General features: G+C 44.8%; 2 protein-coding genes across 2 annotated transcripts; one reads left to right on the top strand and one right to left on the bottom strand.

Moving 5' to 3' along the window:
• The first annotated feature begins 585 nt into the window (after window positions 1–585).
• NDUFB4 (NADH:ubiquinone oxidoreductase subunit B4) lies at window positions 586–5589 on the top strand. Its single transcript, XM_081895062.1, has 3 exons — window positions 586–797; window positions 3655–3801; window positions 5451–5589. The coding sequence occupies exons 1-3, from the start codon at window positions 621–623 to the stop codon at window positions 5511–5513; spliced, it is 387 nt and encodes a 128-aa protein (XP_081751188.1). The 5' UTR covers window positions 586–620; the 3' UTR covers window positions 5514–5589.
• Window positions 5590–8572: 2983 nt separating this feature from the next.
• On the bottom strand, window positions 8573–27810 carry HGD (homogentisate 1,2-dioxygenase). The gene is made up of 14 exons (XM_081894484.1): window positions 27595–27810; window positions 25020–25091; window positions 24592–24680; window positions 23447–23552; window positions 22890–22949; window positions 21525–21616; window positions 19405–19439; window positions 18988–19067; window positions 17156–17255; window positions 14764–14888; window positions 13596–13700; window positions 12564–12690; window positions 10842–11023; window positions 8573–9014 (listed from the first exon to the last, which is right to left on the bottom strand). Exons 1-14 carry the CDS (start codon window positions 27616–27618, stop codon window positions 8874–8876), a joined length of 1338 nt encoding a protein of 445 aa, XP_081750610.1. The 5' UTR covers window positions 27619–27810; the 3' UTR covers window positions 8573–8873.
• Between the last annotated feature and the right edge of the window lie 143 nt (window positions 27811–27953).

Genomic DNA, 27953 nt, shown 5'->3' with positions numbered 1-27953 from the left:
TTTGTTAAGTGACTTCCCCGCCTCCCCTTGGTTAAATTACAATGCATATCCTTTTATCAGGACAGGTTTTTTTAGATGCTTAAACTAAAAAAAAAAAGTGTGTGTTTCATGAGAAATAAGCCCTGTGTTTTTCCCCCAAAATTTTTTTATTGGTTTTTACATTATAAACAAACAAACACACAAGACAAACAAACACAACAAACATACATCATAGCCTTATTAAAAATTACAGTTATTAACTTTGTTAAGTGACTTCCTCGCTTCCCCTTGGTTGAATTTCATCGCATGTCCTTTTAACGGTTTTCCAAATCCCATTTTTTATGAAATGAAATGAGCCCTGAGTGTTTATTTTATTTTATTTTATTTTTAGGCCACAAAATTCCCCTGATTATTCGGGGTGCTGGCTGGAAAATAACCCAGCCCGGGAGGAATCTCTTCTCCCTTCCTCAAAATGGCTTCTCTTCTAGGCAGTCGAACCCGGAAGCCCCCCGTGCCGGAAGCCGAGGCCGCTCTGCCCTTTCTTCTCTCTGCGGCGGAGGCGAGAGGCAGCGCTTCCGGGTCAGGGGGCGGGGAGGCGGAGCTTGACCTTGTCCGCCCGTGCCCTCCCGGCCGCGCTCAAGATGGCGGAGCCCCCCTACAAGCCGGCGCCCCTCTTCCCGCGCCCGCCCCAGCTCGACCCGGCCGAGTACGACGCCTCGCCCCAGAAGCGCGCCGCCGAGGCCGAGCGCCTGGCCATCCGCTCCCGCCTCAAGCGCCACTACCTGCTGGAGCTCAACGACCCCCGCAAGACCAGCATCGTGAGTGGGGCGAGGCGGGGGGGGCAGCGCGGCCCAAACGGGGGGGGGCAGAATCCAGCTGCGGTCGGACTACAACTCCCATCACTCCTTGCCCCTGGGCCTGGCAGCGAGGGATGATGGGAGTTGTAGTCCAACCGCAGCTGGAGGAACCCCCCCCCCACCAGTTTGGGGAAGAACGGAGACCCCTAAGCTCAGTTTAAAATGAAGGCAAGAGAAGGAAACGGGGGGGGGTGCAGTGGGGGGGGGAGAGCATTTTCTGAACCTCCAGTCAGCTGCAAGATTGAAGAAGAAGAATAGTAGTAGTTGGTCATTGCTTGGGAGAAAAGTGATGGCAAACCTAGAGAGCATCTTCAAAAGCAGAGTCATCACCTTGCCAACAAAGGTCCGTATAGTAAAAGCTCTGGTTTTCCCAGTAGTGGTGTATGGAAGTGAGAGCTGGACCACAAAGAAGGCTGATCGCCAAAGAATGGATGCTTTTGAATTCTGGTGCTGGAGGAGACTCTGGAGAGTCCCATGGACTGCAAGAAGATCAAGCCTATCCATTCTGAAGGAAATCAGCCCTGAGTGCTCACTGGAAGGACAGATCCTGAAGCTGAGGCTCCAAGACTTTGGCCACCTCGTGAGAAGAGAAGACTCCCTGGAAAAGACCCTGATGTTGGGAAAGATGGAGGGCACAAGGAGAAGGGGGCGACAGAGGATGAGATGGTGGGACAGTGTTATAGAAGCTACAAACATGAGTTTGACCAAACTGCGGGAGGCAGTGGAAGACAGGAGGGCCTGGCGTACTCTGGTCCAGGGGGTCACAAAGAGACAGACACGACTAACAACAACAACAAATAGTAGTAGTAGTAGTAGTAGTTGTTGTTTAGTCATGTCCGCCTCTTCGTGACCCCTTAGACCAGAGCATGCCAGGCACTCCTGTCTTCCACTGCCTCCCGCAGTTTGGTCAAACTCATGCTGGTAGCTTCGAGAACACTATCCAACCATCTTGTCCTCTGTCATCCCCTTCTCCTTGTGCCCTCCATCTTTCCCAACATCAGGGTCTTTTCCAGGGAGTCTTCTCTTCTCATGAGGTGGCCAAAGTCTTGGAGCCTTGCCTTGGATCACTGCCTTGCCGTGGTGAAGGGGCTTGATTAACTCAGAGAAGCTATGAGCTAAGCTGTGCAGGGCACCCAAGATGGACAGGTCATAGTGGAGAGTTTTGACCAAACGTGATCCACCTGGAGGAGAAACCGGCAAGCCACTCCAGTATCCCTGCCAAGAAAACTCCATGGACAAAGACAACAGGCATATAAAAAAGTAGTAGTAACGGTAATAATAATAATAATTTATTACTTATACCCCGCCCATCTGGCCGGACCACCCCAACAGAATATTACAAAAATGATAAAGCATTCCTGCTTTGACCGGGGTATGTCTTCCTCTGTATGGGGTTTGCCAGGCGCTTTATTGTTTAAATATTCATACACAAACACGCATATGAGGTGCATGAGTGCAAGAGGAGGGGTATTACCTCTGGTTGGAAACATGCTGTGCTCCCCTGGGGTAGTTTGTCCATCTTTGGTCCCCACCCTGCACTGCTCTCACCTGAGGCTCCTAGAAGCTGTCAGCAGGCGACAGAGCCAGCATCCCAGGAACAGCTTGGAACAGCGGTCTAAACCTGGTGAGGGGAGCCAATGGGCCTCAAACCCTCAGGGAGTAAGGGACTTTGTCTGCATGCAAAGTCAGGCTCCTGCGGATTGAGCAGACGAGACCAGTGGTGAGTCCAGTGGTCAAGGTGGTTTCTCCACGTGCTGTAGAGGGAAGTGAGGGGTAGATGGGGCTCATCCACCTAGGAAGACAATCCATCTAGGAGAAGGAAAATTCTGATCCTAAAGTTCTGCTGTCTTGTGGGATATCTTCAGGAGAAATAAAGGCCCTACACAGATCCAGAGTGGAGTCCCTAAGACGGTTGGATGGCACCTTGGTACACCGCCTTCTGGCAACTGCTGCAGCCAAGCTGGTCCAAACAGATTGCTCTGCTTTCCTTTGGACCACATCAACAATGCAATACAATGTCATCTGGGCAGCCCAGGACCTCCATACACACTGCTCAGGCTTGAGCCCTGGAGAGGACACTTTAGGGCTGCTAATGCAGCAGTTTGACTTCACCCCCAGAGGTGCACTTCATTGTCTCTCCAGACACACACACACACACACACACACACACACACACACACACACTTAACATAAGCAGAGTTAGGGCCGTAGCTTAGTGTCTGGGGATCTGCTGTGCAAGCAAAGGGTCCCAGTGTGCAGCAAAAAACCCCAATCTGCTAGCACATTTGCAAAGCTAAGTTGGGTCTGCTGTGGTTTCATACTGGATGGGGGGTGGCGTGTTGAGATTCCTGCATTGCTGGGGTTTGGACTAGATGACCCTTGGGGGTCCCTTCCAACTCTACAATTCTATGAATTCCCCAACATCTCCAGGACGCCTGCTTGATGTTGCTGGGCTACAGCTCCCATCTTCCCAGGGCTGGTGGTCAGAGATGATAGGAGTTGCAGTCCAGGTTGAGAAAGGCTGGCACATAAACAGGACTGACTAGAAGGACCAATGGTCTAACTCGGCGTAAGGCAGTGTCCTATGTTCCTTTCTGTAATAATTCACAACATCCGAGCCTATAACTCCCACCTGGAAAGCTGAAGCAGCATAATCCAGGGAGAACACTCTTATTATCTTCTGCATTTGCCTGTGGTTGTACTTTTTGCCTAAGATGTACAGTAGATTACAAGTGTCAAGGTGAGGGCTGACATTACCTGTGTAGATTTGTTACAGTGTGCATTTGGGCAGATGTTCACTATCCTCTCTCTGCTTTAGGATGACCCGGCTGTGACTCGTTGGGTTTATGCCCGAATGTACAACGCCTATCCTAATTTCCGTGTCACCCCAAAAACTTCGCTACTGGGAGCTGCTTTCGGACTAGGGCCCATTTTTTTCTGGTGGTATGTCTTCAAAACGGACAGGGTAAGGCTATAAGTATGTGATGTTAAACAACTGTGTAGTATGAGATCCAGTAATCCTGGATTTACTAGTATAAATGGCTTGCTGCACAGGAACACTAGGTTTCGTGAGAGGCATATCCTAATGGGAAATATGCCTTCTGCTTTATCACACCTTCCTCAGTCCCTTTCCCCTGTTATTTTTGTATCAGTCTGGGGACTCTTGACAATTGACAACAATTCTGATTTTTTGGGCATCCAAACACTGGTTTCCATATTTCAGAAATGTTGTTCAGTTGGCTTTTTTGTGTGTGAAAGCTCTTGATGTTCCTCCAGTGATGCACAAATAATTGTATAAATAAAAGGTGGCAGGTTATTGCAAAAAGAAAGCAGCTCAGTGAGTGGATTAGGGGATTAAAAACCCTGTAAACAGTTGAAATCAAAAGCAAAGTAATCAACCTTGCTCATCCTTATAATTTTCATTGTGTAGCAAATGTTTTCCTGTTGCCATTTATTTATTTTTAGGATTTCTTGCCTGCCATTCACCTTAAGATCCAGGGAACATTACAACAAAACAACAATAAAACACCAAAAACACAATATAAAACGTAGACTAAAGGAAGTCTTTAACATAAAATAACTCAGCTGTTAGAAGCAGATGAAGGGGTGTGTCTTCAGCATATGACAAAAGCTGTACAATAACGATGCTAACGTACCTCTTTGGGGATGGAATTCCACAATTGGGAGGCTGCAACAGATAATGCTTTTCCCCGGGTCACCACTGCCTGGACCAATGGTGCAGAATTACCAAGGCGGCTATCTCTGCTGATTTTAACATCCAAGAGGAGGAAACCTGTCAGAAATTTGGGGCCCAATTAGTTTAGGGCTTTGAACATTAAGAATAATAATATCCTTAAACTGAGTCCAGGAACAAATTGGGAACTAGTGCGGCTGCTTCAGAACAGGAGTTATATGAGTTCTAAATCAGGCCTAGGCAAACTTGGCCCTCCAGATGTTTTGGGACTACAACTCCCATCATCCCTGACCACTGGCCCTGTTAGCTAGGAATGATGGGAGTTGTAGTCCCAAAACATCTGGAGGGCCGAGTTTGCCTATGCCTGTTCTAAATGGTACCCAGGAAGTTATCTGGCAGCTGCATTTTGGAACAGTTGGAGATTTTGCACCATCTTCAAGGGCAGTCCCACGTAGAGTGCACTGCAGTAGTCCTGGAGGCGTCCTAAGGCCAAGTAACGAAGAGGCAATAGCTGGCTAATTAGCCCTAGCTGAAAATAGTCACTGCTAACCACCAGGCCATCTAACCTTCCACTGATAACTGATCCAGGAAGTACCCTCAAGCTCCAGCCTTCCTTTCAGAGGAGTGCAGCCTCTTCAAAACAGACCATCTCTCCAACTCTCGCATTCTAGAACTTAACAGCATACAACCCTTCTGACTTTCTTTCAATTGCCCTGAAATTTTTAAATTGAAAGCGGGTGAAAAAATACTTCAATAAAATAAAATGTTTACTCTGACGTCTCATTGCTTGGGCTTAGTATCTAGTACGGGTTGCCGTCTTCTGCTAACTCTATTGTCTTTGGGCAGCACTTTGGTTGGATCATTTCTTTACCCTTGCTTAGATTGGTGATTTTTCCCCCCTCTGTTTTTGTTTTGCACAGGATAGAAAAGAAAAGCTCATACAGGAAGGCAAGTATGAGCGACCATTCCCTCTGTTCTATTAAGTGTCCGGTACCTGTTGCTGAAGGGGCTTGTACTCCGTCTCTAACCTATTTCAAAATAAATCTCACTTAGAAACTGGTTTGTTTCCTTTGCATTTCAAGTGCAACACCTACAATAAATCTTTTGTGTGTGTGCTGAAATTTATTGTGTCACTACAGCTTGCAATTCTGCTTTCGAAACCTGGGTTTTCAGTGTCTTCACATTTTCACAAATTACCGTATTTTTTGCTCTGTAAGATACACCTTTTCCCTCCTAAAAAGTAAGGGGAAATGTGTGTGTGTCTTATGGAGTGAATGCAGGTTGCGCAGCTATCCCAGAAGCCAGAACAGCAAGAGGGATTGCTGCGCAGTGATCCCTCTTGCTGTTCTGGCTTCGCCGTGTGAAGCCTCTTCAGGGCAGCTGGCTTCTGGGATTCAGAATATTTTTTTCCTTCTCCTCCAATAACTAGGTGCGTCTTATGGTCTGGTGCGTCTTATAGAGAGAAAAATACGGTACTGCCCAGAGTGGGGTGCAAAGGCCAGGGACAGAGGAATATTGTTTGAGCGAGTGAAGAGACAACTGACGTGAGGCCTGGTTCTTAAATCTGATATTAGAGTTACCTCTACACAAGAGGCTACAGAATTCCGGAACCTTCTGTTTTCACGATAATGAGGTGACCTCCTTTAGGCCTTCCATGGAATCAATTTGTAGAAATGTAGCTTTACCCATTTCAGATCTGAGACCTGAGCCTGACATTCGACTATTTTCTTCCCCTTGGTTTCAAAAGCATTTAGGTATGTCTACTCCTTAGGTGTGGATTGTGCCATTGCTAATGTTTCAAGGATAAAATGGCTCCCATTCACCAGCCTGCCACGGATTACGATAACCTCAACCAGTCTGGGAGGTGTAGCCCAACAACATGGAGGCTCACCGATTCCCACCCCCTGTTCTAGGCTAAATTACTGCCTTTGAAGGCTGTCCTCAAAACTGCAGTTAGTCCCAAATATAGCTGCTAGGATTCCACCTGGGATTGGGTGTTGGGTCACATCTCACCGGTGCTTTAACAGGTAAATTGACTCCTGGTTCATTTTCTGGTTCAAAATTCAAGTGATGGGGATAGTTTTTAAATCCTTCTGTGTCTGGGATGTATGAAGGATCACCTCCACATCAGCCTGCCCAAACATTTCCATCTTTAGAGGCCCTCAGGTGAGGTGGGGAGATAACAATAGGAGATTTACCCAGGTGTTCCCCCAAAGAGGTTCACCAGGTGCCAGCTTGTTTTTAACGGTAGCATAGATTTTCATTACTGTTTCATTCTTGATTAAAATCCATCATGTTTTAAAAGCTTTTTTGCTGTTAGTTTTAATTGTATTGTAAAGTTGCCCTAGAGCAGGGGTCAGCAACCTTTTTCAGCCGGTCCCGGTCCACCACCCCTCAGACCATGTGGTGGGCCAGACTATGTGGGGTGGGGGGATTGAACGAATTCCTATGCCTCACAAATAACCCAGAGATGCATTTTAAATAAAAGGACACATTCTACTCATGTAAAAACACGCTGATTCCTGGACAGCCCGTGGGCCAGATTGAGAAGGTGGCTGGGCCGCATCCGGCCAATGGGCTTTGGGTTGCCTATGCCTGCCCTAGAGCAAAATAATTTTATTTTTTAAATAAATTGCTGGCATCCATCTGTCTCAAGGGAGAATTGAGTGCACTTCCAGGCGGTCAAGTCCAACCACTGCATTAGCAACACTGAAGTGTCCTCTCTAGGGCTCAAGCCTGAGCAGTGTGTTTGGGGGTCCTGGGTTCCCCAGATGACAAGAGTGTCAGCATTTGTGCTGGTCCCGGGGGCTAACTGAGAGGCGAGGTCCGAGTCCAGCCCGAGGTCGAGGGTGCAGGATGGAGGCTGTCCGTCAAAGCTGTAGCTGGGTTTTATGGCAGGGAGTCGGGTGAGTTCAGGAACTCTGGCAGAAGAGCAGAACAGGGTGCAGGCAGGAACAGGCTACCAACAACGTTGCTCCCACAACCTGGGACTGGGGCTGGCTGGCTTTTATTTGCCCCGAGGCATAGGGCAGCCCCGATCCTCTGGTGACTCGCTTCTCCTGGCCTAGAGGCGAGCACTCCTCCTGCGGGAACTGAGTTCCCTCTGCCTCTCTGCCCTGAGCCTCTGCAGCTCAGGAGAGGCTGGAGGGTTACTGGACCCAGAGGCAACCTCAGCTTCCTCTGATGGGGCTGAGAGTGGAGAACCTGCAGGCAATGCGTCCTCCATCACCTCAGGAGCCAAAGAAGACTCAGCTGGTGCCTGCACCTGAGGATCCAGCACAGGTGAGGACCCTTCAGGCTCATGCCCCAGCCCTGGCTCAGCTGGTTCTGGAGGCGGGGGATCCTGTGCAGGCTGGGATCCCTCAGATTCAGCATCCGAGTCTGAACCCCAGGCCATCACAGCATTGTTGATGTGGCCCAAAGGAAAGCAGAGCAATATGTTTGGACCAGCTTGGCTGCAGCAGTTGCCAGAAGAAGGTGTACAAAGACACCATCCAGTCGTCTTAGGGACTCCACTCCGGATTTGTGGTGGGCTCACTCCTTAGCCTTTTCTTCTCCTAAAGAAATGCCTCCCTAGGTTGATGAGCCCCATCTGCCCCTCACTTCCATTTACAAACTACCAAAAGTTGGATCCAATATTGTTTTTGCCCTCTCAATCCACCACAGCCTGTTTATGCATGCAGGGGAAGTCCGTAACTCCCAGAGGGTTTGAGACCCATTGGCTACCCTCACCTGGTTTAGCTGGCCAGTCAAAGCCATTTTCTGGAGTGCGGCCCTTGTCATCTGCTGAAACCTAAGAGCCACAGGTGAGAGCAGAGTGCAGGGTGGGGACCAAAGGTGGACAAACTACCCCAGAAGGAGCACAATGTGTGTGTCCCCCCCAGAGGTACTACCCGCCTATTGCACCCCATGATTTTTTATTTAATAAACAATAAAGTAGTAACGGTACAACGGCAGTTTAGCTTATGCTGTGTGTTGAATATGATAGCTCATGAGAAGGACTTGGGTGTCACTGTATGTCAGAAATAATAAAAAGGGCAAATTGCTAATAACCGTTTATTTTAGCTTAAGAGAGAGACTCAAAAACTCTTTCTTGTGCCAGAGAGACCAAGTACAAAATCATTTTGTTACACTGGGTATTATTATATGATGGGAGGTTTTAGGCTTTTACATTTTCAACAAATGTAAAGCTGCACTTGGCAAATCAAAGTTTGTGGTAGTTCTTTTGTTTTACGCTTACAGGTCATTCGTCTTGTCAGCTGTCCATGAGTTTCTGCATGTAATACGGACCAAGACACTGTTAACAGCGACACGGTTGCCTTCAGCTAAGCAGGAAAGAAAAATCAGAGTGACTGCACATTGGGATTCTTCGGACTGAAGTGGCTCTTCAGGCTTTCCCAGCACTTGTAGTAGTTTTTATCTAGGGAACTTTTCAGCCCCCATTTGGTGACAGCCAAGCTAAAAGAAGACTCAAACATGAAGGCCTGCAGGAAAAGTCACATAAAATGTTGAGAAAGGGGAAAGTATCTAGCCACAACCTATTAATTAAATGCAAACAGAAGTTGCTTTAACAAGAGTTGTTGCACAGTGTTGCGCAAATGATTTGAGAGAAAATCCGTTATACACACGAGACCTTAAATTGTATCTAGAAGTATTGACAAGTCTAGCCTTTGACTACTCATGTTTACAGTTCTCATAAGGTTGTCCAGATATAGAAATAAATATTCAGAACGGGGTTGACTCCGCCGTTAGAAGTCTACTGAGAAGCTGAATTTTGCTTATCAGTAGAAATAACCAGACTTTCATATACAGTGGTACCTTGGGTTACAAACACCTTAGGTTACAGACTCCGCTAACCCGGAAGTAGTACCTCGGGTTAAGAACTTTACCTCAGAATGAGAACAGAAATTCTCGCGGCGGCAGTGGGAGGCCCCATTAGCTAGAGTGGTACCTCAGGTTAAGAACGGTTTCAGGTTAAGAACGGACCTCCGGAACGAATTAAGTTTGTAACCAGAGTACCACTGTAATTGTTTTTGTTGCAATTATTTTTCAGTTCTGTTGATCCCAACTTGATTTCAGGGATACATGAGTCACTGAAACACTATATCTTGATAACTGGACATCCTTTTCACCACCCCAGCCAATCCAACTGCAAATAAGATAAAAGCTGGACATCTCATGATGCTGAATTTTAAGACTATTACCTAATTCAATTTGTGTGGTATATTTGCATGAGCATGTCACACAGAACTTGGTAACAGGCACACAAGTCTGCATATACTTTGCTAGACTTGACAAATCTGAATTCTTACAAAGCCTGAATTCTTACAAAGCCCGAACTATTTACAAAAGGCACCATGCCTTGGCAAGACCTCATACAAAGGCCCAAGTTCATAAAACACCACAGAATATTCCTGTGCAAGTTTATTCCTGTTAAAGCTTAATGCCCACAAGTGATTGCTGCTCTACATAATTTACATCACGTGGCTGTTGTGAAGAGAGCCTTGTTCACTACCTTGGGCTCCTTAGATGAGCCATGGAATATAAATGAAATAAAAAATGCAATACAGTGGTACCTTGGGTTAAGAACTTAATTCGTTCTGGAGGTCCGTTCTTAACCTGAAACTGTTCTTAACCTGAGGTACCACTTTAGCTAATGGGGCCTCCCACTGCCACCACATGATTTCTGTTCTGATCCTGAAGCAAAGATCTTAACCTGAGGTACTATTTCTGGGTTAGCGGAGTCTGTAATCTGAAGCGTCTTTAACCTGAGGTACCACTGTATGTCTATAGTCTTAACATCTAACACATTCAAATTCCTTTGTAGTCTCAGGCTGCTTGGAAACCCCTTTTTGCACCTCAGGTTTAAAAGGAAGAAGACGCCCCCCCTTTTCCATGTTGACTTGGGACACCCACTCATCTTTGAAGCACCCGTGGGCTTCCTTAAGGCATTATTTTCATAGAATCAGCATTGTACAGTTGGAAAGGACCTCAAGGGTCCTTAGCTCCTGCAATGCAAGATTCCCACCCACCGTCGTCCCTGGCTGGGCTCTTTGTTGCCTTCCTTTGGCAGCCCACAAATCACTTGACTAATACAGTTCAGTCTCTGGCTAGCTAGACATCTTACTACTCTCTCCCAATCTTTTGACTGGTCAGAAGTTATTCCCCCTTGTGGATCATTTCCTGTGTAAAATAGGAATGACTCTTGCTGCCCAAATGGGCAACTCTTCCATTTGCATCTCCGACCGGAGAGCAAGCTGGAAGAAAACCCCACATCGCAGCTGCTAGGCTTCAACGTTTTAGGCTCTTACCATGGTTCCTTCTGCAATTCTCTCGGGCACCAGCTTGCTTGTGCTCGCCTTCTCAAAACAAGCGCCATCTGGCCCGTGGGGCGTCATCATACTGTGAAGAGTGGCACCTCCAGCAACAAATCCTTCTTCCTTTGCCTCATAAGTCCCTTTGATCAGGCCCATAAACTCACTCATGCAGTTCCCTGGGGAAATTAAGAAGGGGGGAAGTCACAGCTGCTCTGCAATTTGGCCACCGTGGGAGTTGGTCAACTATGTTGTAGAGGCTCAAGTCTGTCGTAGAATTGGAGATATCTGAACCACGTTACAGATGCTTTGAGAGGTGACGGTCCTTACCCGTTCATTATTAAATTAAGCTTTTCTAATTTTTTAGAAAAAGAATTATAGAGATCTCAATTTCAACCACACAGGAAACTGTTTTAACTGCTATAACGAGTGTCTCTGGATCTTAAATTGAGGCTCATACAACAACAAAATAATATTTAGAATATACTGGACCCCATTATGTTTGTTTAAAAAAGGACTGTCTAAGTGTTGGAGATGCAATAGGCATAATGCTTCTCTAAAACATTTGTTTTTTCATTGTTCTGTATTGAAAGATTTTTGGCAGAAGGTAACTGAAACCATCAACAGAACTGTACGGAACAACCTTACATTTACAGAGCAAAATATCCTCTTGAATTATATACCCAGCACATGGAACCTTACAAAAGGACAATATGAGTGGACTCTCTGTGCCCTGACCACAGCAAAAAGACTGGTTCTGATGAATTGGAAAAATAAAAATGCGGCTCCCTTCTACGATTGGATTGAAGACTTATACAAATTCACAACATATGAATAACTTGCATATAAGCACAGACTTGCCATGGACAAATTTAATGATATTTGGAATCCATTCTTACAAATACTATAACAGGTTATGATCTGGTGAAGTACAAAAACAACCTTGTAAAAAACATTTAAATTAAGCTTTTACAGCGTTTTTAAAGAATGAATAAGCAGCAGGCCACCTCTTCCTCTATTGTACTTCCTTTTATGGTGGTTTAGAGGAGACTGTCTTTTATCCAGTCACCACTCATCCCCCTTTCCAGGTTCTGTTGAAGAGACAGCTAGGCTAGCAACTAAACTCTGCTAAAGGAAGTCATATATCTGTTGTGCAGAGCTGAAGCCTTTGTGGATGTATCTGTCAGGGACCGTGCTGAGGAGGTCTACACTGAGGAGGAATGGTGGGAGCCTCCCCCTGCTCCTGATCAGGATCCTGAATCTTCCCAGGAGCAGGAGGACAGTATAGATTTGGAACAGCGGTTTGCAGAAGGGCATAGTTCAGAAGACAGAAGCTGGGAAGTACTGTGTGAGAAACAGCTAGGAGGAGAAGAACTGGAAGAGAAAGTTAGCTGTCACTAGAAAGCATCCAGCTGCTTAGCCCAAGGTCAAGGAGAGCACATAATGTGGCAGCACAGAAAGCACAATGGTTGTGAGATCAGGTTGCAAGATGCGGGAGTGACGGGGGGACCAGGGAGGAAGTGGGTAGAACCCTTAATTGGGAGGACCTTCATTCCTAGGAATGAATTTTTTGTTCTCTCCTTGTGATCATTAAAATTTCTTTCGCTTTGTTCTGCTTATCTGCTGCCAAAAGGGGCGGGAGAGGAAGCCGATTCCCCAAAGCCTGACAGGATCTACTGTAACAGTTTCACAACATAGCAGAGTAAATAACAGACATACTGTGGTAATAAGGTGGACGGAACGTCTTGGTGGCCACTGCCCAGCGGGGTGGGAATATAACAAAGTCAGCAACTGCCACTCCAGGACGAGTTGACTTTGCCGTCAGGACAGTGAAAATAGAAGGATCCTGCAAACAGAAAGAAGATTGACAGGTTATTTAAACAGGGCCAAGTGCTAACCTGATACATCAGATATATTGTATGAGACAGGCAAGGCACATCTCCTAGACTACATCTCATAGATTCTGTGATGACCTGGGACTCAGGAGTCTCAGAGGAGACTCCGTCTGCACCGGATCCTTGGCCACAGGCATCATCTGAACCAAGTCTGGGGCCTGATCCTGAAGAGCCCCAGTCTGCACAGGTTCCCCTGCAACAAACACCAGCTGGGCCGAGTCAGGGGGCGGAGCCTGCCCTGGCTCCAGATGCGGGGATGACCTCATTGCCTCCAGCTGGGCCATCACTTACAGCTGCTCCACTACCAGTTGGGTCAGGGGAGGCTGAGGCGGCCCCTCAGTCTAGTAACCCACTGACATATCCCAAGCTGCAGAGACTGAGGTCTGAGAGAAGGAAAGACCTGAGTACTCGCAGGAGGAGTGCTTGCCTCCAGGCGAAACAGGGAGGTGAGTGGCTGGGGGATCAGGACCGGCCGTTATCCCGACAAAGATAAAAGGCTGCTGGATCCTGCCCCAGGTTGCTGTATGCCAGATCCTGCCTGAGATCATGTACCTGTCCTTGTCTGGTTTGCTGCCTTGGCCCTGTCAGACTGACTCCTCGCGGAGCCTTCGGATTCTGGACCGGACCTGGACTGCGTTTCTCGGGTTACCCCCAGCACGGATTCCAGCATGAGTTATATATTCCCAAGGTGGGGTTTTAGCCTTGAAATATATTTATATTATTATTGCTACAGGACTACTCTCTCCCTTGATTCCAATCTTGCCTTTGATGGTGCTGGCTTTGGAAAGAATTACCAAACAATAGAATGTTTCCTAAGGTGAGAATTCAAACTTACCCAGGACATCCAGAAACTTACCGCATGGTCGAAAGCCACAGAATTAATGACCATGAAATTGCTGAGATTGTACTTGTATGGGGTGTAGTTCCCATGCCAGGCCACAACATTGAATGGAGAAGAGCTCTATAAGATTAAGCAGAAGGCAAGCACCTTGACTTGTGCAGAGTGTCTGGTATTTATGGAGATTAGAGAATGTAACTGGTACAGTCTAAACACATCCCCGCCTCTTAAATGTATATTTTATCTTTCCGTTACAAAATTGTACACACAGAAATTGTAAAACATGACATGACTGGGGGGAAATGGGTCACTAGGGGGGTAAAATACGAAACATATTATTTTAAAGTAAATAATAACGTGGTGAAAAGGGACGCAGGTGGTGCTGTGGGTTAAACCACAGAGCCTAAGACTTGCCGATCAGAAGGTCAGCGGTTCGAATCCCTGTGACGGGGTGAGCTCCCATTTCTCGGTCCCTGCTCCTGCCAACCTAGCAGTTCGAAAGCATGTCAAAGTGCAAGTAGATAAATAGGTACCGCTCTGGCGGGAAGGTAAACGGCATTTCCGTGCGCTGCTCTGGTTCACCAGAAGCAGCTTAGTCATGCTGGCCACATGACCCGGAAGCTGTACACCAGCTCCCTCAGCCAATAAAGCGAGATGAGTGCCACAACCCCAGAGTCGGTCACGACTGGACCTAATGGTCAGGGGTCCCTTTACCTTTACTAATAACGTGGTGATTACAGTAAACCAGTTCAATAATCTCCATTATCTGCTCACTTGCAAACAGACAACCTCTGCCTGCTACTACGCATCGCTTCTCCTTCGTATTTGGGACGGGGTCTTACCTGCATCCCTGATTCCTGCAATTTCTGATTGATCATCTTTGTCATGGGGGTAGGAACCTGATCATAGATTACATGGTGGGCTCCAAACTGAAGCCCATTGGAAGTTCCCTTGTTGGTTTCCCTTACTGCCTAAAGAGCCAGCCTTCAGTCTTCTCGTTCCACTCACCTCGCCAAAACTCCAAAACATTGCAAATCTGCTTAACCAGATTCCTTTGCTCACCTTTGAACTTTTTAGCTTTGCCTCGGTGGATATGCACAGAACTTGCATGGTTTAATCACAACCGGAGACATTGACATTGAATGAAACGCTTCATTTTCTAAACGGAAAACTGTCATGTCCTCACCTGCTGTGCTGTAAAGAGTTTTCCCTGGTACTTGTTGACAACTGTGTAGCCCTCAGCTACTTGGCGATCTTCGTACCAGGCAACGGGCACAAGGAAATCTCTGGGGTTCGCCAAGCCATTGGCACCTGGGAAGGAATGGCACAATCAGGTCTTTGTAACAAATTGTATAACTGGGCACTGGGAATACACACACACACACACACACACACACACACACACACACACACAGAGTATAAAAAGGTAAAAGTAAAGGACCCCTGACTGTTAAGTCCAGTCGCAAACGACTCTGAGGTTGTGGAGCTCATCTCGCTTTACGGGCCAAGGGAGCCGGCGTTTGTCCGCAGACAGTTTTTTTCCGGGTCATGTGGCCAGCATGACTAAGCCACTTCTGGCGAACCAGAGCAGCGCACGGAAATGCCGTTTACCCTCCCGCTGGAGTGGTACCTATTTATCTACTTGCATTTTTTTTGCATGCTTTCAAACTTGTAGGTTGGCAGGAGCAGGGACCGAGCAACGGGAGCTCACCCCATTGCGGGGATTCAAACTGTCTACCTTCTGCTTGGCAAGCCCTAGGCTCTGTGGTTTAACCCACAGCGCCACCCGTGTCCCATATATACAGTGTATGTATGTATGCATGTATGTATGTATGTATATATATATGTGTGTGTGTGTGTATAGTTTTCAGATTAAAGTTTTACAATCATGTATCCAACATACAACATAAAAACAAGATTCCAAAGACTCTCCTGGACTTCCCTCCTCCCCTTTGTGGTTCCTCTTGTTAATCATTTCCTCCTGTACCTTTTATGATAATCAAAATCTTTTATATCTCCATTATGTCCAAAATTCACCATTAAACTACAAGTACAGTATTATTCCAATCCTCCTAACAGTTTTAGCTGTTTACAACGGTTTTTAAGATAAATTATAAATTTCCCCCATTCCTTACTAACCCTTATTAAAATTTTAGTCTTCCTGATTTCTGATTCTTCCAGTCATTTTTGCCATTTTGGCATAATCCATCAACTTAATCTGCCATTCTTCTCTGGTAGGGACTTTATATTTTTTCCATCTCTGGGCCAATAACATCCACGCAGCACTGGGAATATCAGTCTATTCTTGGACAGCCTCAAAAAGAGCTTCTCGGTACTTGAGATGAAAACATTTTATGCTGTATTGTATATTTAGATATTACTGTAGAAAGGTTTTTTTGCCAATGATTCTTGTGGAAAGTAGGGATTTCTAAGTAACAGAAAGACTCCCGTACCCTTGCTTCAAAATGTGCATGCCCTCTAATGGCTGGGAAGTATCTGGGAAATGTGAGCCAAGTCACATGATTCATATTCCTAAACCCTGCAGCAAAACCTATTGGTTGCTCATAACGTTACCAGGTTATGTTGGTAGGATCTGGTAATATAAATTGGCCTAGAAGATCCTTGAGGTTCCTTCAATTCTATGATTCTATAATAATTGTAACTTCAAGAGGCTGGAATTCTAAAAGGCTGCTTGGAGTATCGCTCTGCTGAATCATACCAGGGTGCAGGTCCACAGAATCTTAGCATTTGGTTTGAAACAGCAGCCACCAAGTACTTCTTGGTCTTCATAAACTTTGAGGTGGCTCATCCACACTTTCTTTCGTCCCACTGCTTTTCTCCAGAGAAAACTGCTCTTTAGTGCTCAATAAATGACAATTTTGGCTTTCTGTGAATGGACATTTGCTTTGATTGAGCACTAAAGAGTGGCTTTTCCCTGGGAAAGTGTGGGTCAAGTGGAAAACTGCTCAGACCCAGATTTCTAGCACAGGACAAGCGGAAGTGCAGACGAACCCTCTCTCTTCTTGCTTGTCTCCTGCATCTAGTGTTCAGTGATACACCATTTCTGAATATTCCACCAAACCACCATGCTGACAATAAATGAATTTAAAGGCATGGATTTTAGTCTAAAACCCTTTTCAAACCATCGAAGCTAATGCATATCACCACATCTGGTGCTACTGAATTATGCATTATGTAAAGAAACATCTTGTTTCGCTGGTCCTGGAATCTTCTGCCAACCAAATTCACTGAGTAACATGGCAAATTGTAGGCATTTGTGCAAGCCTGAAATGTGGGGTGGGAATTCAACAGTACTGCTGCCTGTGTGAACCAGCTTTCAATTATAGTAAATTAATATTTTACTATAATAAAAGATGGAGGAAGTATAATCTGAAACATCAGTGTAGCTCTGAAATCCTTTTTCAACTTCTGGGGCCCACATTTTATTTTGTTGTTAGTAGTGCGAAGAAGAAATACGGGGGGGGGGGGGGATTTTTAATTGCTCTCTGTTTTGTAGTGTTGTAATGATTCTAATAAAAAGCATTATATTGTTATTGAAAGCAATCGTCAATAGTTACCAATAGGTCCCAAGTCTGGTAGCTCAAAATGACCCCCATATATCTCCAGGATATAGCCTCGAGTTTCTCCAAATACTTCTACACTGAAACGCATCCCTTGCTGGGAGACAAAGAACAACAACAACAACAAAACCTATTAGGAAGCTCACCTCAGGATTATTGCTTCAGGCCATTAACTAATTGGCCACACCAATGACTAAGGATGTGTCAATAGGACTTGGCCAACATTTGGATCACTGTGTAGAAGCACAATGCAGCTTGCCTGACCTAGACGGATCCAAAGAGCTAAATCACAGACATGGCACAGAAAATGTAGCTTTCTGCCCTAGGGTGCCAGAATGCTTAAAAAAAAAAGCATTGAGTTGCATCTTTTTGTTTCCAGTTACTGCATCATTCCCAAAAGAGCCAAATATAAGAATTTACAGAGGCAATCTGTAGAGGTGAGTCACTATAGTTTTCTTTAATGCATCATAATTTTTGGCAGAACAACTTTTAAAGAGAATGTGCTGATGTCAGAGCCGAAATAAGAGACAAGGATAACAACATTTTCAATATTAATAGAATGAAATTTATTATCTAGCAATGTCCAGGCTTCCTTCCTTCATAGAAACATGCCACAATTTCCCAATGAAGATGTATGCAATTCAACCTGGATGTGAAACCTAATTCAGATGTGGAAGCACACTGCAGTGCTCATCTGGCCAGTGCCGGATTTACGTATAAGCTAAACAAGCTATAGCTTAGGCCCCACTCTCATGGGGGCCCCCCAGAAAAATTTAAAGGGGGAAAAACTGGATGTACATTTCCAAAATATAAGATAAAAAACAAATAGAATAAAACCTACATACAGCAACAGTGTTTTGTGTTGTGTTGGCTCCTATGATGTAAGTCATGGGCCCCGCCTGCTCGCCTGCTCCCTCAAATATCACTGGTTTGCTCCTTTCTATATATAGGGTGCCTACATTCTGCATGGACTGGTTGCAGGGCAACATGTAGCATGCAGCTGCAGACTGCAGTGCAGCGCAGTTGAATGTAGGTCAAGCTGTTGTACCTGTTATCTAATATTAAAGACTGATGATCAGGCAGCATGGACTAAGGGGATGAGCCTTACGCTTACTGATTGATTTCATGTAGTACATAATTTATTTATTTTGATCCCATTATGGTTTTGGATACCTGTTAAGTCCATAAATTACCATATAGCATCTATTCAACACAAAAACCCAACAATTTGTTAAAACAAAAAAAATTCCTTCCAGTAGCACCTTAAAGACCAACTAAGTTAGTTCTTGGTATGAGCTTTCGTGTGCATGCACACTTCTTCAGATACACATGCATGCACACGAAAGCTCATACCAAGAACTAACTTAGTTGGTCTTTAAGGTGCTACTGGAAGGATTTTTTTTGTTTTTTTTTGACTATGGCAGACCAACACGGCTACCTATCTGTAACTGCAACAATTTGTTGTTGACAAAAGACAGCTGGACATATAAAGGGCCCCATTACCTTCAGTAGCTTAAGGCCTCATCAAACCTAAATCCGGCCCATGCATGCCCCTCTCCAAGGCCTGCAGTCACATGCAGAAAAGGGCAGCTATTTCCAAAAACGAAGAATAGGCGCCCATTGTACTGCATGAGGCCAGCATCAATGGAGCAGCTGCACAGCTGTGGTGGTGACTCGTATGTAGGAAAAGCAAAATACGAGGAGACCCTCAGGTGGCCAACGGCTGTGTGATGGGATCCTACAGGAGTCTTGCAGAACTAACATTTTTGCCTAGAAGATCAAGGGCAACATACAAGGGTGTTTTGAGTGTTGCGCTGTCCAGGGCTTACCTGAATAACACAGATCTCATTGGGCTCCACCATCAGCTTGCCAAACTCTGTAGTGATGAGCAATTTGCCTTGCTGTGGTACTGGAGAAAGGAAGCACAAACATATATGCTGCGGGACTGGAACACATCCCTATTCCCAGGCAACACTCCAGATGTACAGTGCTATTGTTGTGTACCTGATCCTGCCCTAGGAAAGCCACTTGGAGTAGATGGTTCTCTAATACTACAGAGAGCTATGATTCCATTGTTATCTCCTTACTCACTGCAATCTTGCCCTTTGCTCCAAAACCCTCCCAGTCCCCTCTGTGTCAATATTGCAGCTTTAAATAAAGAGAATAAAGAGAAAGAATAAATAGAGAGAGAAAAAAAGAGTTGAGAAGAATAAATCAGAATGATAAAGGTCAGAGGGACGACTCACCAATCAGGAAGTCTCCATCGGAATTATAAAAGCATCTATAGAGGAAAAAGTAATTGTTGAGTGTTCAAAATTCAAGGTATCTACAATAGAATCTTTATTTTAAACTCTTTAAGGAAAGTTCAACTGATTTCAGTGAAACTTCTTTTCAAGTGAGTCTGCTAAGAAAATTCCACAATGCTGTGTGCCCAGGTGTGGAAATAAACGTTCCTGGACTCTGGGGTGTTTTTCAATGTCATTGTTTTCAGCTCACACATTGAGTGCAATTTCATGACAGCCGGCGCCGAGAGGGTTAGGTTAGAATCCTAGTTTTCTATGTTCAGGGAACATGAGAGGTATTCCAGGTGTGAGGAATCATGTGAGGCCCCACTCTGAAGCAGTACAACTGGGTACAAGTTTACCAGCTCAATGTCTACCATTATGGGATGTCTTTACGAATCTTTCCTAGTAAGTTGCTTACTAGATAAGAAGTGGCCATTGTGGTGCCACCCAAAGGTGTCTCTGAACTACAGTATAAGCCCCTGCCAGCATAGCCAATGGTCAGGGGTGAAGGGATGATAGTTGTAGTTCATCTACATATGGAGGCCTGTAGTCTTTGTCCATTCTATCTTGTCTATCCATTCTGAAGGAAATCAGCCCTGAGTCCTCACTGGAAGGACAGATCCTGAAGCTGAGGCTCCAAGACTTTGGCCACCTCATGAGAAGAGAAGACTCCCTGGAAAAGACCCTGATGTTGGGAAAGATGGAGGGCACAAGGAGAAGGGGACAACAGAGGACGAGATGGTGGGACAGTGTTCTCGAAGCGACCAGCATGAGTTTGACCAAGCTGCAGGAGGCAGTGGAAGACAGGAGTGCCTGGCGTGCTCTGGTCCAGGGGGTCATGAAGAGGCGGACACAACTAAACGACTAAACAACAACAACACATATGAAGGCATAGGAGCCAACTCCTAGGGGTCAAGGTCCCTTCACACCCCCCCAATAAAATATTCAAGGGTGTCTGCCCCCTAAGCTGATGGGCATTGCCATTCAAAATGTGTGTGCATCGCATCATGTGATCAGTTATGTGGGGTGGGGCTTACCTACCCCTCCCATATTTTATTCAAGTGCCCCCCCCCCCCCGCTACCCTTGTACTTAAAGACATTGTGCTCTGGTGCCGCAAGCAGCATTCAAAATACTTACAATGCGTGGAATAGGAGAAAGGGGAAACAAAAGAGGGATAATCAAGGTCTCCGAATATTCACATAAATCTTTATAGCCTGCCCTTTCCGACAAAAGCGGTTCCATGGTGAGGTACAAGAAAAGCGAAAATGGCAATGCTTTTAAAGAGAGGGACCGATAAAAGCAGCATTAGCAGCAGAAACAGCAATGGCAAAAATGTATAAATCTAAATCAAATAAGTCTTGGAAATGTAAAGAGAAAGAAGGTTTTGTAGTAAGATCTTGTAGTAAGGTTCAAGCTTACTGGGAAATGATATATAATGAAATGAAAAGGATGTTTAAAATAACCTCTGTAAAAAAACAAAACCAGAAGCTTTTCTTTGGGAAATTATAGGGATAAAACTACCTAAACTGTATAGAAACTTATTCATGTGTGCTACGACAGCAGCAAGAATGTTATTTGCCCCAAAATGGAAAGAAACAGAAGTCCCAGCAAAGAAGAATGGATACAAATATGCAGAAATGCCGAAACTTACCGGAAGAGTAAGAAATCAAGATAACAAACTTATTATAAAATAATGGAAATGGTTTATTGAATATTTACAGATAAATTGTAAACAGATAAAAACATTGGCAGGATTATTGTGATAACCTGCAATTTCATAAGAGTATATATTTAAAGAAGGTTAATAAATGAGCAAATTAGGTTAATTAGGATAAGCAGAAAATATTAAAAATAAAGTTTAGGAACCGCAGAAAGAGGGGGAAGGAAGTCAAGTTTTGAAATGTCAACATGATTGTAACATTAGCAAACTGTATAAAATTAGTGAAATGTTTAAAATAAACAGCAATGACAATACCATAACCCACCCAATCAATTGCAGCACAAATTATAGTGAAACAATATTTAGTATTAGCCAGAACTGTCAAGGAAAACCTTCATTGCTCACGCATTGCTCACAGACCTGTTAATCATGGAGCTGTTACAGGTAAAGATGTGAATCGCAAGTCCTTCTCGAGACCTGGGCTCACCAGCGCCACACACAGTGTGCAATCCCTACGGAAAACATGCACTTAACATTAGCATAAATCACAGGTGCCTTTGGCTAGTCTAACCCCATCCCCAAATTCTCTCCGCCTTAGATAAACACTTTGCTATTGCTTTCAGTTTAAACAACTCAAACAACTTTGAAATCCACTCATGATTGTGGGAATGTTGTGGATAGTAGGAGAGGATATATCCTTCCTCCCTCACACTAGTGAGTCAAGTAGCAGAGCACATTTCCCTTATACAGCAGGACGCTAGTTTGCAAATTCGTTTGAATCACTTTAGTTAAGCAGTCCACTCTGGCATGCCCAGATTGGATTATTCCTGGGAAGTCCCCTTTTGATCCCTCTCTAAAGAATAAAGACACAACAGTCTTTCTTCAAAAGTAACAAGAAGTTTACTTACATTCAGTTCACAGTTTGATCCCTGAAGGCAGGGTTTGGCTTGTAGTTACAGTTACAGAGAAAGGTGTGGATTCACCCCATAGGCTGAGAGCCAGCAGTGCAGTCCAAGAAAGTCAAAAGGAGTCAAAAGAGGAAAAGAGGAGGATGGCTGCATGACTGGACCTTGTATGGGGTCTCCTGAGGTCACACCCACCTACCGGGTCACATCCAGGGGGAGGATGCTCCAGACCAGGTGTAACAGGACGTCCTCCTGGCTGGAGAAACATCCCCCTGTCTGCGTCCACTCTAGGAAAACAAGGAATGCTGTATTTGACTGCTCCAATGGATTACATCCCACAATGATGACAATTAAAAGTGGTCACTCAGTGAAGAGTTAGAGGGAAACAGAGAAGTGTTTAGTTTTTTTGAGGGAGGTAGGGAAGGCCCATGTCAGTTTCAGAATTTTTTAGGACTGGGATGGGGGCTGGAGGGTAGCATTATCCCAAGAATTCATACAGTTTCCCACAATTACATGTGAATTAAGTGGCCATGGGGCTGATGTAGCCTCTAGCCCCTTGTGTTGTTTTTCTTTTTACATTGGCCTGTCCAGTTATTTCAGATAGATGGATAGAAAATGTGTGTGTGTATATTTCATTTACTTAGTTTACTTACATTCAGTTCACAGTTTGATCCCTGAAGGCAGGGTTTGGCTTGTATTACAGTATTTTTTCATGTGAGCTTAATACCTACAAGCAAAGCGGCTGAGTATTCTTTTGTTAACAAGGTGTGGTTTGCAGCAGATCGTCCTACCGCAGTTTCCTCAGCTACAAAATGTACGGCACTATTCCTTGTTATAGTTTGTATTTTTTAAAAAACTTACATTTTAGTCTTTAACTTACGGTTACAAAGTCCAGCTTTCTCTGAGTGGCCTTTGGGATCTCAAAAGGTTTCCATCGCAGCTAGAATGAAAGAGAAATAAAAATTATTCTAAGAATATATTATGACATCTTTAAAAGAACAAATGCTTTTTTGAATGTCCCTATTTTTGCCCCATCCTTTTTTTCTCAATAACACTCTTGGCCACTAGACTAACTGCCTCAATTTTACCTTGGTTCTTATGCTGTCAGTCCCTTCCACGGGCACCCAGCTGAGCCCAACATTTGAGAGTTCAAATTGGGGAAAATAAGTACAGTAAATGGACAAAAGTACAAAGATTCACAAAATGTTTAGGGTTATGTGTACCCCTGCATCCCCCCAGAAAAATAGCACTGATTATTGTCTGTATAGAAGTGACCAAGCTGAGGAGGGATTTTAAATTCTCTTCCGGGAAACAAACTTTGAGTTCATGTGTCTCTGGCATATCAACTGCTGTCTTTGTGATACATTGGCCTTCCTGGGAAAGGAGCCAAGGGTTTCGACTTGTAATGTTCTCATTATTCCTTGCAGCTGTGATTACCTGATTGGGTTCGGGCTCAGCTTCGTCCCAGGTGTGTGTCAGGTAACCTTGATGCACAGGTTGAAAGGGCTTGTGGCAAACAGAAGGCAGGATTCTGTACAGCCAGCTAGAGAGGAAAACAAATGCAGAGAAGTTATGGAAATTTGGCTGACTCAATGCCTCTGCGACATGCACTACTCCAGTGCAGAATTTGACATTGTGCTCTGGACTGCAGAAGAACTGAACAGTCTCTGCTCCCATGAGTGAGATAGATTTTCTGGGCTGCAGTTGCTGTGTGTGTTGAGAGGAGGCAGTCGCCTTCCACAGAGATCACCACCAGGCATTTCCAGGACAGTATTGCGCTGTGGTGAATGAGCATCAAAGGAGGCAGGATACATTGAATCTGCATCATCAATGTGGCCATAGCTGTGTGACTGTAAGCAGATTCCTTCCAGGGCATTCCACACCTGCTTTCTTGCAGACGTGGACCTCTCTTTCAGGACTGATTAAGGGAGCAAGAGTTATTGAAAGCTGTCCTGTAAGCCTCTATACCCTAATCCCTTAGATGAGGGAGCGTTCAGCAGTTGCTCAAAGGCACACTCCACAATTACAAGCTTGCATGTTCCAAGACGAAGTAAGCCTTTCTATTGGAATCAGATCCCAGAGCAAAACACTGGGAGCCTCTGCAGTGAAGTCAAGGACAAGGTGTCCTATTGATACATTCCTCAAGGGCTTCTGCACATGAAATTGAGAAGATCCATAGTTGAGAAGATCCATTTGGGGGTGCCAAATTTTGGCCTCACTCATACAGTCAAATCTCGGTTGTCGAACGTAATCCTACACTCAAGCACAAGCAGCATTGGACGTTCGGCTTCCGAGAAACATTTAAAAACCGAAGCATTTACTTCCAGGTTTTTGGCATTTGGGAGCTGAAACGTTCCAAAACAGAGGTTTTTGGGATCCAAGGTTTGACTGTACTACCAAATATTACCAAAGTCTACCCCTAGTCTATCACTACCAATACTAAACAGCATCAGTGTCTTTGGAATAAAGTTGCAGTGACTTGTAAAACACCATGCTGGGGCCAACAACATTTCACTATCTCCCCCTCGCTATACACACACACACATGTACGTTATGCATGATTTCCCCAAATCCATGCATACCTTCTCCTGTTCGTGGATCGTGGGCAGGTGAACGCTGACCCAGAAAGCTGCTCAGCATACAGACCATATGGGCAGATCTGAGGGCTATTCTAAAGCAAAACAGATAAGAAGAGTTAAGCATCCATGACGATGGCCATCTAACCTCAGCTTCAAAACCTCCAATGGAAACCCCAACACTTTTTAAAAAAGTCATGGAAGGGATGAATATGGATTGGACAAACTGTCTCAAACTACAGTTTCTCTGCTTTAAACACACTCCCAGCCACTTGTTCTCTGAGGGTGCAAAAATATCTATTTGCAAAGTAAATGGGTGGTTTGGGACTCTAAGTAGCACTGGAAATTATCACGGATGGCTGAGTCACCCCAGAGGCTGGCCGTGGCTCCCGCTGTGAATAGCATCCTTCTCACATTTCAGGTGTCACAAATACCTGTCCTTCTGGCAAGGCTCCAGGGCAGCGTGGATCTTCAGAGCAAAACTCATTACCAAATCCTGACATGTACTGCAAAACAAAAAGTTGTTTCACACAATGAAACCAGCGCCTATAAATAGATATGCTACTTCCTCCCCCAGCACAGAGCCTCCAAGTGTCTTTGTTTTCCAGGGCCATCCCTGATTTAGAGAAGCTGTCCTGGTTTCCGATATGATCACAGAATGTCCCGCTTTTCCTTAGGATGTCCCTATTTTCATTGGAGAAATGTTGGGGTGTGTGGAGTTATCCAATCCCCAAGCCGTCTGAAGGCAATCCTGTATAGGGAATTTTTTAAAAGAAATGTTTAATGTTTAATTATGTTGGAAGCTGCCCAGAGTGGTTGAGGCAATCCAGTAAGGTGCATGGGGTATAAATAGCAAAATTATCATTATGGAATGGGATGAGCTCTGTTTTGAATTTTAATACAAATAAGGAGCTGGGAATTAGCAACACATTTCCGCATTTGTCCAAAAGAAAAAATGTCACGCTTTCTAGTTTTTATTTTGCTTACTCATGTAATATTCGTACAGTGCTTAATGCAAATATATTTAAAAATTCATCTGGCAACATTTTATCTTTGGTTTGGCATTTTTCAAACAAAACTGGGAGATGAAAGTCCACCAGAGCATAAAAAATTAAACGATGTTCATTTATTTGAATGAGCTGAATATAAAGTTGAGTGCTCTCATTGGAAGCTCAGCTCTGGCTTACAAACCATGACCTTTCATCGAAGAGATTAGACAGCAGGCATGGACATATACTTTTGAAGTTGGGTTTCATGAAGTGGAATATGATTAAGGTTGCTTCTCAAACACCGTGCATAATGCATTTTCTGAAGGCCACCCTGGTGATGGCTGTCTTTGATAATTCTGTTATTCTTTTACAAAATGTGGGAGGCATTCCGTGTGGGGCTACATATACAATGCAGGCTGCAAAGTTGAGAAAAATAAAAGGCTTTAGATAAATAAACCGTGTGTGTGTCCATCTCTAGATGGAAAAGAGACACACATCTGACCAGTGCTAGAACCACCCATACTAGAAGCTCCATCTTAATTCTACCTGTGTGTGGTGTCAAACTCCCCAAAGATCCCCCCTTTGGTGAAAAGGAATGTATTTCGCTGCAAAGGCTGTTTGTGATGCACCCTCCCTGCCTCTCAGTCCAACACATGCACACATCTTCTCTGGAATAGGTAAAAGGTCAAGGTCAAGGACCCTTGGATGGTTAAGTCCAGTCAAAGGCTACTATGGGGTTGCGGCGCTCATCCCGCTTTCAGGCCAAGGGAACCGGCGTTTGTCCACAGACAGCTTTCTGGGTCATGTGGCTGGCATGACTGAACCACTTCTGGCGCAACGGGACACCATGACAGAAACCAGAGCGCATGGAAACACCGTTTACCTTCCCACCGAAGCAGTACCTATTTATCTACTTGCACTGGCATGCTTTCGAGTGGCTAGGTTGGCAGAAGCTGGGAAAGAGCAACCGGAGCTCAGTCCGTTGCAGGGATTCGAACCGCTGACCTTCCGATCAGCAAGCCCAAGAGGCTAAGTGGTTTAGACCACAGTGCCACCCGCGTCCCCTTCTCTGGAATATTTGCATACCCTCCAAGGGTTCTGATTTTCCAGGGACAGTATTGGAATTGTGATAGGATTGCCATATTGTTGAGCTTTTTTAAGGAAGATTTCACAGTGTTACAATTCTTCCTGGCAAGCCTTAAACTACAGGGTCCAGAATTCTTTGAGGGGGAATATATGCTTTGAATGGGCTTTAAAGGTATACTGTATCCTAGTCAGGGGGCAAAGCAGGCAGCAGATTTCTGCTAGAGCTATTTTCATGGTGCAAATAAAAAATTGAAAATCTTCCAGCACAGCTGGAAAATTGCTTGTTCAGTCTAGAGACTTTAGAGTTAACTGAGAGTTATGCAAAAGCAAGACGGTATCTCAGTACGATTGGCTGGAAGAGGAACACCCCCCAAATACCAAGAGGACGTGTGCTGGGGGGAAGGGCTGTCAAATATTCAGCTGGGAAAGAAAAGACAGTCTGGCTTGTGAAACCGATGGGAGTTGGGATCTGCAGTTAAAAGAAAAACCCACTTGCAACCCAAATTTAGACAGCCAAAATCAAAATATGGGGAGAAAAATGATTTAGTTTAATAGAATGACTGATGTTTAAAACTTTTCAGATCAGCAAAAATGGAAGGGACATTTGAAAACTTGCAATTAAACGAACTGGTTAATAAAATAGTTGGCTCCTCTGCCCAAGTGAAACAGTAGAACGATCTGGCAGCACCATACTTCCCCTGCACACATCTGGATTTAAAAGCACATGAAAACATCTGGTTTCCATTCTGCACGCTGAAAACGTTTGCAGCCAAGATTCCAAATAAGATTTAAAGGGATTCCCACACCAGCTTAAAACAAAGTATTCTATAGATCACCTAAGAAATAATAGTTGTTAGAAGGAAATTGGAAGGCAAGGAAATGTTTTAGCTCTTTCAGAGAGAGCTCAGGGCTCTCAGTGCTACGGCTGTCTTACCTTCAGCTCCGCAAATTTGTCCATGCTTGTTGTGTTACAGGAGAAGTCACAAAAGCCAAGCCAGGTGTTTTGTCCAGGTGATAAGCCAGTGAATTCCAGTGATGGAATATTCTTTATTTTCTTGCAGCAGCAGCTGAGGACAGTCTAGATCGTGTGATGGCAAGAGATCGACCCTGCATGTGAGACAGTCCAAGAGAAGTTTTGAACTAGTTACTCAACCAAGCCTGAGTTTAATAAGAAACAGACTTCTCTGCTAGAGCAAACGGAGGAATTGATCTTTGCAGATCAGCAAACAGAAAGGGGGGAAAGAGGGGAGGGGAAGGGAAGCTTGTTAGCAATTTTTGTTCACTTTATTTCAG

This window comes from Podarcis melisellensis (genome assembly GCF_964234715.1).
Source record: "Podarcis melisellensis genome assembly, chromosome: 17".
NCBI lineage: Eukaryota > Metazoa > Chordata > Lepidosauria > Squamata > Lacertidae > Podarcis > Podarcis melisellensis.
Note: the sequence above shows the minus strand (reverse complement) of the source record. Positions and strands in the feature narration are given on the sequence as shown.

What these genes read in the sequence shown, in the direction of transcription:
- HGD (XM_081894484.1), bottom strand. Translation starts at nt 27,618, where the DNA reads ATGGACAAATTTGCGGAGCTGAAG. An exon ending in GAGCCTTGCCAGAAGGACAG is followed by an intron (nt 24,681 to 25,019) that starts GTATTTGTGACA and finishes GTTTTGCTTTAG; the next exon opens with AATAGCCCTCAGATCTGCCC. An exon ending in CTGTGGCTTTCGACCATGCG is followed by an intron (nt 12,691 to 13,595) that starts GTAAGTTTCTGG and finishes TTCTGTTTGCAG; the next exon opens with GATCCTTCTATTTTCACTGT.
- NDUFB4 (XM_081895062.1), top strand. Translation starts at nt 621, where the DNA reads ATGGCGGAGCCCCCCTACAAGCCGGCGCCCCTCTTCCCGCGCCCGCCC. An exon ending in ACCCCCGCAAGACCAGCATC is followed by an intron (nt 798 to 3,654) that starts GTGAGTGGGGCG and finishes TCTCTGCTTTAG; the next exon opens with GATGACCCGGCTGTGACTCG. An exon ending in ATGTCTTCAAAACGGACAGG is followed by an intron (nt 3,802 to 5,450) that starts GTAAGGCTATAA and finishes TGTTTTGCACAG; the next exon opens with GATAGAAAAGAAAAGCTCAT.